The 14,197-nt window shown below is 53.8% G+C and overlaps 1 protein-coding gene across 1 annotated transcript in view; it reads right to left on the bottom strand.

The window, feature by feature from the left end:
• Window positions 1-14,197, bottom strand: part of PADI2 (peptidyl arginine deiminase 2) — a 45,002-nt gene that overhangs the window by 4,264 nt on the left and 26,541 nt on the right. The window contains exons 6-13 of the mRNA XM_077775573.1: window positions 10,829-11,101; window positions 9,500-9,603; window positions 8,447-8,558; window positions 7,834-7,941; window positions 4,749-4,900; window positions 2,811-2,955; window positions 2,044-2,137; window positions 28-113 (exon numbers count right to left, since the gene is read on the bottom strand). Of these exons, the coding sequence (XP_077631699.1) occupies window positions 28-113; window positions 2,044-2,137; window positions 2,811-2,955; window positions 4,749-4,900; window positions 7,834-7,941; window positions 8,447-8,558; window positions 9,500-9,603; window positions 10,829-11,101 (1,074 nt within the window). The remainder of the gene's footprint in view (window positions 1-27; window positions 114-2,043; window positions 2,138-2,810; window positions 2,956-4,748; window positions 4,901-7,833; window positions 7,942-8,446; window positions 8,559-9,499; window positions 9,604-10,828; window positions 11,102-14,197) is intronic.

Here is a 14,197-nt window from a genome sequence, read left to right as displayed (position 1 = left end):
CCCCCCCCCCCCACCCCTGGGCCTCACCTGGAAGTACTGGTTCTCTTGCACGAGACTCTCACTGGACAGAATCTTGTTAATGGTGATCCTCTTGCTGCTCATTCCGCCCAAGCCTGTGGAGGTCAGAGGTCACAGGGGACAGTCCAGCCTCAGGCGCCCAGCCTGGGTGCTCCCCTCTGTCAGGCGCCTCCCCCCCCAACCCCAGCTAGTGGGGTAATAACTGCTGGGAGGAAGGAGATGGGGCTGGGGACAGGGAGGGGCCCACGGAGGTAACCCCAGGGCAGCGGAGGGCAGCACGCACTTCTTTCTCCATGGGGGGCCATGTTGTTTGGGACACGGAAGAGGTGGCTTGCTTGCTCTCTGGCCAGAGGGTGGGGGGTACAGGTGGGTACCTGGGTCTCCCCTCCCCCGGAGCTTGCTTCTAAGGACAAGCCGCTGACCGGGGTGAGTGTGGCAAAAAACCAGAGGCACCCGTCCTGTGTTCTAGACCTGCCTCACGCTCAGCGCCTGCCTGCAGCTGTCTCCTCTTCCACACATGGCTTTCGGTCTGATTAATCGTGCCTGGCACTCGTCGAGAACCTGCTACGAGGCAGGCACCCTTCCAGATGTTTTACATGGGTCAACTCAGGAACCTTTCCTACATTCCTATGGGACAGCTGTTAGCATTAAAGATGAAGAAACTGAGGCACAGAGAAGTCCTATGGCTTGTCAAAGGTCTTCTAGCCTTGGCAGAACCCGTACGCAGACCAGGCAGTCTTATTCTAGAACCTAAGCTATTAATTCTTCTTCTTCTTTTTTCCTTTTTTGTGCCTGATCTGGGAAGAGTCGGCTGGTCCATTGCCCTTCCCAATCTTGCAGGCTGTCGGGCAAAGAGACTGGAACTGTCATACCCTGTACCCGTGCTGCCTCCACAGTGCCACTTGGACCTGTCTGTATAAAGATAATGGCTCCTATATCCCATGGGTAGCTTTGGGGTGTGTCTACCATACTAAGAAGGCTCCAGAAAATCCAGACTCATGCTGGCCAATCCAAGAAAAAATTTCCCATTGGTTGGGAATTTACAAAAAGGATGGTGGTCTTAAATTGGCTCTGTCTGTCCTGGCCCACAGTCACTATCAAGAACACTGCCTTTGCATACGGAGGGCAGCGATGGACATAAGTATCTATCAGCCTTAGGAACGCGGGCTTTTGGGAGTAAGTAGACAGGAGATATCAAGCTGCAAAGTGACAAAGAGTAATTTAAGAAAAACATGTAGGAAATTGTCACGGCCTCTCTAACCTGACTCACTGTCTCCAGCCGATCAGCTTTCCCTCTTGCCGTGATTAATTCAAGAGCACACCTAGTCTCAGTCTACGTCTGTCCCAATTAAGTGAATGCCTAAATTAGGCAGATAATTTCTCACGCTGGGACTGACAGGAATGATGTCTGGCTGTACATCATGTCGATCTAGTCCCACTTTTCTTCCTGTCCCCAAACTGCATTATGTATATTTTTGTCTATCTCCCTTTTCTTGTTTTTTAAAAAATTGTTTCACGTTTATTTTTGAGAGATGGAGAGACAGAGCATGAGCAGGGGAGGGGCAGAGAGGGAGACACAGAATCCGAAGCAGGCTCCAGTCTCCGAGCTGTTATCCCAGAGCCCGACGCAGGGCTCGAACTAACAGAGTGTGAGATCATGACCTGAGCCGAAGTCAGACGCTCAACTGACTGAGCCACCCAGGCACCCCATCTGTCTCCCTTTTGAAGTGCCTCAAATCCAGATCACTCGTCAGTTAGCTCTCTTTTGAGTCTGGTGCCATTTGAAGTGCTGAATGAGCATTTCGCACGGCCGCTGAGAGTAGGGAGTGGCGGACAGCTGAGGACCGTGATGGTCACAAGAGGCCAGGTCTGCTTCCCACAGTGGTGATCTCACAGCCTGGAGCCATCCAACACCCAGAAAGTGGAGCCAGCTGCTCAGGAGCAAAGTGCTCAGCTGCCCCCTCCCCCTGGGCGTCTCTGGGGGCTCAGCTCCCCATTCCCTGCCGAGGTCCCGTGGGCACTCACCTTTGAACATGATGGCCTCCCCGTGACCCTCCCTCTGCTTCTCTCGGAAGAGCTTGTAGCAGGCCGAGGTGCTGGCCATGAGCATCCGGAATTGCTGTGGAAGAACATCCAGAGGGACAGTGTCAACAGAGGGGAGGTGGCCGAGGAGCATGAGGGAGCCCCCGGGGGACTCGGAGCCCCATCTGCTGTGGCCTCAAGCCTCCCCGTGCCTCCCCTGTGCTGAGTGGCACAGGCCGCCTGCCAGGATTTTCTCTGCAATGCCATCGAGTCAAAGCTCAGAGTCCAAAGTGGCTTTGGGCAGAATGGAAGAGCTTCTCCAGGCTGGGCCATTTGTATAACAATCCCATTCCTTTCACTTCAGAAGACAAAAGAGCCCCAGGGCTGCACCCCAGAGCTCTCTAGAGCATTACAGCAATACAGTAGCCCCAGCACTGTGATTATGGGACCCTTGAACTGTGGCTAGTCTGAACTGAGATGTGCTGTTCAGAGTAAGATACACACCAGATTTTGAAGCCGTGGTATGAATAAAAGGATGTAAAATCTCTCATTAAAAATGTTTACATGGATTCCATGTTGAAATGCTAATATTTTGGTATAGTGGGTTAAAAATTGACCTGCCACAGCGACAACGTGCAAACCGACTTGAGCCTACTTCCTTCTTCCTCTGTGCGGTCCACTTCCTCTAGATCCTGCCCTCTGCTGACAGGAGCTGGTAGTACATGAGTTCTCCATTATCCTGCTCCCTCGGGCCTCAGTGGCCGGCTCACCTTTGTGCCTGGGATGGGGACGAAGGTCATGAACTCATCGACGTGGCCCACGGTCAGCCAGTCGGAGTAGAGCTCCACGGGCGCCTGCACCTGCTGGGCCTGGAGGAAGTCCCGCACCACCTTGGTCATCCTCCGACCACCGGACCTGGGGTAGGGGCGGGGACCAGGCAGCTCTTCAGGGCATTTCCCACTGCGCCTGCCTCACCCGAGGGCCTGCAGGCGTTCACCTCTGCAACCTCTAGCCTGGATCGAGGGAGGCATCAGCGAGACGCCCAGGAAGGAGCCTGAGCCTCAGGGCTGAGAGATTCCGGTGCAGGCGCAGGAAGGCGTGTGTGCCCAGTGGTAAAGAAGGAGGCCTTCGCTGCAGCCGCGGCCTATACGAATGGCATGGAGCCCAGCCGTCAGCCCCTTCAGTTCCCGAGGGTGTCGATGGGTATAAAGAGACCAGCGTCCGTGCTCAGGGGTCTTGCCCGCCCTAACCCATGAGCCTCTCTGTTACATTAACTTCTACTTATCTTCGATCTTTAATCAGTTCAAGCAACACCTCCTCCAGGAAGCGCTTCCTGACTTTTAGACTCTCTGAGGTCTTCAATCTCCCCAGTACCCTTAGTCTATTACTCCCGGCCCTCACAGTGGCCAAGAAATTCCTCTCTGATCTGGCTGCCGCCGGGATCTGCTACCAGCCTCCCCCCACCCTTCTTCCTCGTTCTACTTGCTAAGCTGGCTCTCCCGGAAGGCTTTGCCCTTACTTTTCCTTCCATTTGAAATGCTATTTCCCTCTGATCTTCCCATGGCTGCTCCCTTCTCACTCAAGCTTCAATTCCCAAGTCACATCCTTAAAACCACGAGAGCTAACTTTACTCTTTACCACGTGGCCTTCTTTTTTCTCCTTCGTTGCACTTATTAGCATCCAGAACGATCTCATGTATTTGCTGGCTCCCATGCTGATTTTCTGTACTCCTCCTACCCTAAGTGAAAAGTTCCCGAGGGCCGGGGCTTTGTCTATTTGGCTCACTGCTGTATCCCTACAGCCTAGAACAGTGCCTGGCAGAGGAGGCCCTCAATAAGTATTTGTCTCCAAGGAGCCCTCCCTGAACTCCCCAAGGGGGAACCTATCTCTGGGTTCCCCTGGCCCCATAGCCTTCTTTCTATCACTATATATGTCCCTCCTCTGCCCCTGCTATTTCATGTCTGTGAGTTCTACTGCCTTCTTGAAGGCGGGGCCGGACTTCATGTTTAGAACACCATGGCTGCCACTTGGCTGGTACTTGGAAAATATCTGGTGAACGGAGGGTGGCGAGGAGCTAGACAAATGGTCACTTCCTGGCCAGTGGTTTCCTCCCAGGAGGTAGAGCATCCCATGCAGCTCAGAGGGACTTGGTGCCCAAATCCTGGCTGATCCCATATGTGCAGGTTCCTGGCAGCCCTTTTGTGAAATGAGGACCGACAGTACTCACTCTTCCCACTGAATGTCCTGATCAAGAAAGAATCTGCCTTTTCACTGGGAAGTGAGTCACCTGGGGAGGGAGTGATGGTGGTACGAACAGGCGAGGGAGCCAGGGATTCCTGCTTTGGGGTAGGGCCATGTCTCCTCTGCCCTCTTCTGTGTGTGGGCACCCCAAGGACTTATTGATCCTCTCCCACACTCATGCTCTGTCAGCTGCCTTCTATGGACTCCTTTGTCCCTTCCCTACCTGGTTTATAGTCTCACTACACGCCCTCCCGTTTAGGGAAGAGCTATTTATTTAGTTTTATATTAGATCCTAAGTCGTGCTAAGATATAAAGGTTAACCTGGTTTTATTTCTAAGAGTGTCTGTTATCTTTTCAGAGTTGAGGAAGGGATTCATTCTTCGCGTGTGAGCGGCCCAGGCCACTCCTAAAGAGAAAGAGCGACTTCCCCACCCCCGCTCCCCGCGCCGCACCCTGACTTCTCTTACAGAGGAAAGCTGCTCCCAATGAGGATCCGGCCCAGAGGGTACGTCTTGCCGTTGACGGTCACCGGTGGACTGACCTCCAGGTTCCCAAAGGAATCAAGGCTGGTAACAGGCTCATAGAGAGGCTCCCGGGTCACGTAGCCGAAATCTGGGCCCTGGCACGGGGCACACACCCATCATTAGTCTCCTGGAGCCAGGGGTTCTCAGCCCCCCAGCTCAGCCACCACCTGATGACTTACTCTTTCACCACCTTCCATCTGCTGCCGTGGGCACTTAGTGTCTAGACGCTTGCCCACGGTCTTCTTATTCCCACCAAAGAGCAGGGGCTGGGCATGGGGAGGCTGGGTTTGTGAGCACGTTGGTGTAAGGGTGGGCATGCACAGGTGTGTATGAGTGTGTGTGTGCACTGGGTCTCTGCACATGCCTCTCTTTTTTTTTTTTTTTAATATTTTTATTTCTAGGAGAGAGAGAGAGACAGCGTGAGCAGGGGAGGGTCAGAGAGAGAGGGAGATACAGACTCTGAAATAGGCTCCAGGCTCTGAGCTGGCAGTCAGCACAGAGCCTGACGCGGGGCTTGAACCCACGAACCGCGAGATCATGACCTGAGTGAAAGTCAGACGCTTAACCAACTAAGCCACCCAGGCGCCCCATGCCTCTCTTTCTCAGACACAGAGACATATTGGTGACTTCAGGGTTAGTTCACCTTTCGTGCTTTTGAAATCCCCACTCATTGCTTCATTTATCTGACCCTCAGTTTCCCAATCTGTAAAAAGAGGCATCCGATGGTAGATTGTATCATTGTTCCCAGAAACTCACTACCCTTTTCCTGGTAAGAAGACCTTGAATCCTGAGTCACTGCTGGTAGGTGGTATCTCTCTGTGGAAGGAATAGAAATCCCCGCCTAGGGTTGGACTTGATCTTGTGACTTTGGCCACCGAAATGTGAGTGCTACGCAGGCCGGTTCAGAGTAGAAGCTGTAAGATCCATTGCATACGCCTGCCAACTTTTTCTCTTCTCCCTGTGCTAGGAGAATGGCGTTTCCCCGGCTGGGGCTGCCCCTGCAGCCTGGGTTCTAGAATGGGGAAGGTAGGAGGAAGCAGGTCTGCGGATAACCAACCAACAGCCCATACTGAGTGCAAGCACTACGCAGACCATTAGTTGTTAGCCACTACGATTTGGGAGTTGTTTGTTACTGCAGCCTTACTTTGTAAAAGCAGACCAATACATGCAGGAATGACAGATAGGCGACATATAGACCATACCCCCAGTTCCTAACCAACCGTATTTGTTCACTGAGCCCAGAGGTAGCCTCAGAATCCTTCTCAGCACAGAGCTCCGACAAACTAGAGGTGGCACATAATATCACCCCAGGGACTCTTGAATTTTAAGGCTCCTTTCATGACTTTTTGGTGAAAAAATAGGGGCCTTGCTTGGAAACTTGCATTGGGGCTGGGACTAAGCTTGCCTGACAAAAATTCTTGTGTAAGAAAAAAAAATACTATGGGGCGAGAAGATGTGACTTGTCCTGGCCCAGCGGAGGGCTCAAGGGATGGCCGTGCCCAGTGGGGTGGGTGGCTGCAAGCTCAGCGCTTTCTCGCCCGGGAGCCCCAGATGGCAAGGCGTGACGTGCCGGGCGCTGGAGCAGCTGGGTTTTACGGCATCACACAGGCGAGCAGGCACGCGGCATAAAGCTGGGTTTGGCCCGGGCCTCCGGGAACAATGCAGCCCGGAGCCTTGGAACCCGGCCGGCCTGGAACACTGAAGGCAGGTGGCGACCCGGGAAGAGGGTGAGAACAAGAGCTGGGAGGCCTCGGTTCTCATGCCTGCGGCAACCGCTGCTGATCTGTTTCTACCCCTTGCAGCGTGGGAAGAAGTGGACAGTCCTCACCAAGGGTGATGTCCAAGGCCATGGACTGGTAACCGTAACGCCGGCTGATGATGACCATTATGTCAGGTGCGGCACGATGCCTCATACGTGCCTTCCATCTTCACAACAATACCGTTTCTATCCCCATTTACAGATGCGCAAACCGAGGCTGAGGAGGTTAAGCGGCTTGCCGCTTGGGGTGGGGGGAACAAGATGCGAGGCCAGGCTCTACCATCTCCCCGTGGTGAGGGCACCAGGTTAGGGGAGGTTCTCAAGAAGTAGGTGGGACCCTGTGAACCTCTCAGGACTCCAGGACAGGCTGCCTTGCACGAGACCTTGGGAAAAGCCCCCTGACCTACCCTCTCTGCTTCCTGTTCTGTCCAAGCCTTTCCTGCCTGTTCAGGGTGGAAAGTGAAGACAAAAGAGACAGGTTTTACTCTGCCAGTGGTTCAGGGTGTAAGTGGGCTGGTAATGGCCTCTAGAATCAGGGAGTCCACTTGCTTTAAAAAAACGTGTAAACTGGGGCACCTGCATGGCTCGTTGATGTCAGCTCAGGTCACGATCCCAGGATTGTGGGATTGAGCCCTGTATCAGGATCTGCATTGTGAAACCATCTTGAGATTCTCCTTCTCTCTCCCTCTGCCCCTCCCCCACACTCTCTCTCTAAGCAAAAACAAAACAAAACAACAACAAAAAAAACACATAAACTAAAAACCACAGCTTCAGTGAGCTTGGAAGTTGGAACCATGATTTTTGACAATCGCTTATCTATAGTTTTCCTCTTTGGAACTTATTTTTCTGCAAGCCGGGGCTGGGGCAGGGGCAGGAGTTAGGGCCCCTGCCCCGTCTCTTTCCCATAGTTCCCATTTCCTGGGAGGAAACTCTCCTATGAGAAAACTTTTTATCTAGGGGGGATCAAAAAGTCATGTCAGGGTATAGCTTTTCACACTTGCCTTCCCAAGTGCGCGCAACTGATAACAACAGTACATTTATTGAGCATGTGTGGTGTGTCAGGCCCTGGGGTAGTGTCACACTCTCCTATGAGAACATTCTCCAAGGACATGACCTTGGAGGTCTCTATCCCAGCTGATGCATTCTGCAGAGAAGATGGAGGTGCTGGGCAATAGATGAAATTGTCAAGGATGCTCAAGGTCTCCTGGCCATTCTGTGTAATTAGAGCTCCCCCCACCCCTTAGGCCGAAGTGGCGCTCAGCATCTCACCAGCAGCTGCTTCATTGGGTAGTCCTTCAGGTATCCATCTCGGGGGGAGTCCAGGACCACGGGGAAGCCTTTGTGGGGGGCCTCTATGTAGCCAAACTCAACTTCATCCTGCGGGGACACCGAGGAGAGCTGTCAGATGAGCCAACCTCCCCAGTTCTCTTCACTAGCAAATAGTGACAGTGGTCCCTTACATATCCTCCTTCAAATAGTCTCTGCACACTCCAAACATTTTTGTTCTCATATCTTAAATCACAATCAGTAACATCCTATGTACATTTTCTTGCAAGGAACACCTTTGTTTGAAGTGCATTCTGTATATATATGTTGGCTTCTTTTGGGCTGTTGTATAGTACTCCATGTTAAGGCTCTCCCAATCGTGCCATATCCCAGTCCCCCGTTAATGGACATTTAGGTTGTTTTACAGTCTTTTGCTACTATCAGAAGCAGTGCTACAGGGCATTAGCTTATACATGTATGTCTCTGTGCACATGTGCATGTATGAGCTGGTAGCAGAATTCCCATAAAGGAGCTGCTGGGTGCCAGGGCACTGACGTGAAGCCAGCTCTTCTTGCATAGCCACGGGCCACACCCCTCCCAGCCCGGGGTTCCTCACCTGGATCCAGCGGTCACCTCGGTTTACGTACTGGAAGCAGACCTTCAGTTCGCAGTTGGTTTTCTCAACCAGGTTCTTTACCTCTTTCAGGAATAAGTAATTGTCCTTCATGCTGAGAAGTTTGGGGAAGAGAGGGAGGCCAGGAGGAAGGGTGAGGAAGGACAAGGGGCCAGTCCAACCTCAGTGGCGACAAGCAGCTGGCACCTCTGGGCTGTGCTGGGCAGACGAGGCCACCAATGTGTTCACATTGACCTTTGCAAAGGGGGAGCCAAGGCCAAGCAAACTGCTCTGCTCATGGCGTTTGCCAAGGTCACAAACAAATAAAACGAGAAAGGGGCCTCTTGCCCCCACCTTCCCAGATTTCCAAAGAAAAGCTATGTCTAGCCTAGAGGCAGGGGACAGGCCCAGGGCCTCAGGGTCCCATTTGTCATGGCCACCACCCACGCAGGCATTGCTTTCCCTGGTTTCTCATCTTGCTGCACCTGTCTAGCACATAATAGATGCTTAAAAAAAAATGCTGCATAAAATGAACTGAATACGCATTGGAGGTTCCTAACCAGACAACGTGGGCACAAATGAGAAAAGAGGGGCCCTGAGCGGCTCAGTGGGTTAAGCATGCAACTTCGCCTCAGGTCATGATCTCATGGTTTGTGAGTTCAAGCCCTGCGTCCGGCTCTGTGCGGACAGCTCAGAGCCTGGAGCTGCTTCGGATTCTGTGTCTCCCTTGCCCTCTTCCCCTCCCCCACTTGTACGCTGTCTCTCTCTCTCAAAATAAATAAACATCAAAAAAATTAAAAGACAAGAATGAGATAAGAAATGATGGCTATTCTATTTAAAGCACCAACTGTACCAAGCAAGACCTTGGATTAATACTTTGCCTGCTCTGTTTAATGCCCACAGTGACTCTGCGATGTCAGCATGTCAGAGAAACGGAGGCACAGGGAGGCCCCGTGGGTTGCTCAAGGTCACACAGATGGTAAATGACAGAGCCAGGATCTGAACTCGGGTCTGCCTGCCCCCGAAGCCCCAGCTTCAGCCCCGCTGCTTGCTTACCAGCACACGAACACTGACAAGGGAGGCAGGATGTTGGGGGTCATGATCCACGGAGCAATCCGGAACACCACGGTGTCCGTGAAGATGGGGGTCAGGGGAATCTCCTGGGCATGGGACAAAGGAGGGGATCACAAAGTCTGGCCAGGGTGCCTTTCACGCCTGCCTTGTAAAGTGGGTGAAACTGACAACCATTCTACATTTGTTGAGCCTTTGCTGTGTGCCGGGTCCTGTGGTCCTATCACATATGACATCTCGTTTCTGCCTTACTGCAACCCCGGGGGGGTTCTACAGGTGGGGAAACTGAGTCACAGACCTCTAGTCACAGACCTGTTATGGAGCTGTCCACAGTCACGTGATCTACAAGGGGGAGAGCCCGGATTTGAACCCAGGTGGTCAGGTTGCTGCAACCATACTCTCAACCACCATCGGATCTTGCTTCATCAAAGTCCTCTTCCTGAAACTGGCCCTCAGGCTGGCCGAGCCAGCCCTGGGCCTTCCACTTCTGCTCTGGGCACCTTGCCCTTTTCTACAGGTGACTGTTTTCAATGTTTGGGGGAATCTTGCAAAGTCTAGATTGTTCTTTAAGGAGAGGTTCAGAAAGCTTGTCCGGAGCCTGAGGGAAAAGGAGCGAATTCCAGGGTTCCTTTGTGTAGTTGGCTTTGAACAGCTATAGGAAACGGGCACCTGCCCTTGGTGGAGAAGGTGGGGGTGGGCGGGGCTATGGGCCTTGCCCGCCTTTCCTGCCTGGGTCTGCCTTTTGAATCTCTGCCGGTTTCCGCTGGTGGGGGGGAGGTGGTAGGGGGCTGAGACCCCCATGGTCAGGCTACTCCACGCACAGGTGGGAGCAGAAGCCCTCTCCTTACCCTGTTCCGCTAACGCCACCTTTCCTGCCTTTCTTCTGAGGGAACTGGGGGCGCACTGTGAATGCGTTCCTACAAGCCTGGCTGCTTGCAACCAAAAGGAGACACTTCTGCCGTTTGTTTTATCCATTGGGAAACGAAGGCACGGGGGGCAAATTCACCTGCCCCGCGTCCCAAGGGCTCGAAGCCGGGCAGTCGGACTCCAGAGCCTGTTCTCATAAATCTGAGCTAGATGCAGCCTCGCCTTCTACAGAGTCCTCTGTGTCCTGGCCCGCGGTGGTCTGGAACTGACAGCGGGGAGGGCAGACCCGTGTGGGTGGTGGGGGGCAAGTGGGTCTCCAAGCTTGGGCCACCCCCTCTTGGTGCTTGGAGGGGAGTGGAGCACAGTGGGGCCTCAAGACTGGCCCTCTGGAAGGACTCCACCCGGTCCTAGGGTTGGCCCGTCATGGCGGAGGCCGGGAGCCCTCACCTCGGCCATGTACTCCAGCAGGCTGACGTGGATGGACACCAGCCCCGGGAAGCCCTCGTCGGGAAAACGCAGGCCTTCCACGAAGAACAGCAGCTCCGCGGAGCCGCCTGTGTACTTGACCACGTGGTAGAGCTTCTGGCGGCCCAGGATGTGGACATAACGCTGGCCGAAGAAAGGGTCTGGAGGAAGGAGGGCCGACGTCAGGTCCCCGCCCCCACCAGGGAGGGCAGGGGTCAGCGGGGCGGGGGACAGGATGGCAGTGCAACTGGTCCTCTAGACACAGGGAGAAAAGCACAACAGAAAATGCCACCAGGAGGGCCACGGCCTGGTCGATGTCGCACTTGAACGTGGTGCCGAACCAGACAACCTCTCTGGCTTCGGGCTTCCTCGTCTACAAAAGGAGCTAACTCTCGCCTGCACGTCGAACACAAAATGGGAGCAGATGATGACTGAGCAGCTAGCGGTGTTGAGGAAGGATATTACGTTCCTACGTTACAGACAAGGAGATCGAGTCTCGGAATGGGGATGTGGCTTGTCTGAGGTCACACAGCCAGGAAGTGGCCAAGCTGGGACTCAAACTCATGTGTCATTCTGAACCCCAATCTCCCTTCCCCGTTAATGAACAAAACACCGCGGTGTCCATTTGTACCCCAAATTCCTGTCTGTGTAACAGAAGTCAGGTTGGCGGGAAGACCCGTGGCCTCTGGCTGTACCTCCCGTGGCGGGGCAGCCTTCTCCAGTGCTGAGCCCCCNGGGAACAGTTGTTCCTTTCCTTCCAGGCCTTGATTTGTGTCCCTTCTGGGAACTGTGCCCAGATCCCCCAGAGACCGAGCCAGGGGCTGTGTGTGGAGCCTCTGCGGCCCCCTCCTTGCCCATCACAGACTTTCTGAGGGAGTGTGATCTTGGCATTTAGCTGTTGGCCCTGAGAGACTGTCACCTAGGGGCAGAGACAGGCCGGCTGGGCCCAGTGCCAATGGAGTGTATGTCGATGTTTAATAACAATCTACCGAATGAACCAATGGCTTCCACGCCACGCCCTGTAGATTTTTCTGGCCAGAGCACATGTACTGAATCACTACTGTGCTCCTAGCATGGGCAAGGGTGTCTGGGGAAGGATAGAAGTGGTCAGGATGCGGCATCTCTCTCTGCCTACGNGGGGGGGGGGCGGGGAAGGGAGGGAAGCATGTGAGCAGAGGAAGGGAGACTTGGAGATGCCCTTGAGGGTGGCAGGGGTGGGATGCGGCGAGGAGAGGGGATACTTGCATCGCCAAAGGCATGGAGGTAGGACCCTATCCAGAGCTTCCAGAAGGAGTTTCTCTATCCCCTGCGGAGCTGGAAGGGCAGAACCAGGTTCAGCTTAGTGCTCATCATCAAGAACAATGGTGACGATTAATGACCAGTCACTCACGGGTCAGAACATGTAACTGGGATAGTCCTGGTTCAAATAGGGTGCTTGATTAAAACTTGTAAATTAAGGGGCGCCTGGGTGGCTCAGTCGGTTAAGCATCCGACTTCGGCTTACGGTTTGTGGGTTCGAGGCCCGCGTCGGGCTCTGTGCTGACAGCTCAGAGCCTGGAGCCTGCTTCAGATTCTGTGTCTCCCTCTCTCTCTGCCCCTCCCCCACTCACACTCTGTCTCTCTCTCTCTCTCTCTCTCTCAAATAAATAAACATTAAAAAATCTTGTAAATTAAATGGAGGAATCTCCAAAGCCCAGTTTCAGGACAGTTCGTCATATTAGGATAATACGCTCAACTAGATCCTGGTTATACATCTGCTGAGGGCAGGTTCCCTTTGTGAAGGGAGTCTGAGAGACCTGGGTTCAAGTGCCGTTCTAGCTTTACAAGCAGTGAAACCTTACGGGGTTCACTTAACCTCCCCGAGCCTCAGTTTACCCATTTGTTAAGTGGGGATAACAAAGGTGATGTCACAAGGTCGTCGCAGGATAAAATGACACAGCATCAGCAAGTGAGGGAAACCCAGTAACCTGGGCAACCATCAGTCACACAGCTGGACCTGTTGGCATCAATATCACAAGAGCCCATGAATGAGTTGGCACAGCCCTTTCTGCAAACCTCAGGGCCTTTTCATTGAACAGCTTATGAACAGAAGGCAAAGAAATAACACTTCACCTCACCTTGCCTTGCATGGGCCCCAGAAATGAGGCAGATAGATTCAGACACTGGACATGCCAAGGAGCTCATCACGGCCTGACACAGAAGCAGTGGCGTGGGCTCTGAGCACATCCTAGCCACTAAGTAGATCCAGACGGTTAAGAAAATTTTCTTCCAGGGGCACCTGAGTGGCTCAGTCGGTTGAGCGTCCAACTTTGGCTCAGGTCATGATCTCACAGTTTGTGGGTTCGAGCCCCGTGTCTGGCTCTGTGCTGACAGCTCAGAGCCTGGAGCCTACTTCAGATTCTGTGTCTCCCTCTCTCTCTGACCCTCCCCTGCTCACGCTGTCTCTCTCTCTCAGAAATAAATAAAAAATTAAAAAAAAAAAAAGAAAGTTCTCTTCTAGGCACTCAGACCCACCCCTACCCGCCCAGGTTGCACTTGTGCTGATGCTCAGAGGAGAGACCTCAGGCCCAGAAGCTGACTTGTCTTGGCAGAAAGCCCCAAAGCTTCCCCAGGGCTCTGGGTAGCCAGGCATTCCACCTGGGCCCGGATAGGGAAGGGGTCTGGCCAGGTAGCTGGGTCAAGTGCAAGGACACCTTCTTGCCCATTGGCATGTAGGATCCTCCCTCTAATGGCCCGCAATTTATATGTCTCTCTTTCTGGTGACTTGGGTCGGTGCCAGGCATTTTGATTCCTCAGTGGGAACAGTCTAGCCACTGTCCCCAGGACCCTCCTCTACCCCCCCACCCCCGCCCTGTCCCCAGCTTGGTGCAGGCCCCCTGAGCACAGCTGGCTCTCTCTGCAGGACCAGACAATGGCCTTCTGTGGAGCAGCCCACATGCGTGCCAGCCACCCTGACCTCTCCTTGGCCCTAGGCAGGGCCCTACTGGCCGGCGCGTGGTATGGTTTGGCATAACCCTTCTGCTCACTTTGGAGCCATTCCACCTCCCAAGGAGGCTCCTTGAAAGTGTGACCATCCAGCCTGGTTTGCCTGGGGCTGAGGGGTTTCCCAGGATCAGGGATTTTCGGTGTTAAAACCAGGAAAGTCCTGGGCGGACTGGGGGCAAGCTGGTCACTATGTCCTTGTAGGAAGAGGTCAGGCCCCACCTCTGGGGTCCTGGGGCAGAATCTGAAGCTGGAGCGCAGACACCTGTGTCTGCCTGAGGGCACTGGAGGCCTCTGCCTGTGGCCATGACTGTGACGAATAATCATCAGAATAACCCCAACAGAAGCAGCATGCACCCCCCCCCCCCG

Source organism: Crocuta crocuta, unplaced genomic scaffold (genome assembly GCF_008692635.1).
Source record: "Crocuta crocuta isolate KB4526 unplaced genomic scaffold, BGI_CrCroc_1.0 scaffold127, whole genome shotgun sequence".
NCBI lineage: Eukaryota > Metazoa > Chordata > Mammalia > Carnivora > Hyaenidae > Crocuta > Crocuta crocuta.
The sequence above is the reverse complement of the archived record's forward strand: the minus strand, read 5'-3'. Positions and strand labels throughout refer to the sequence as shown.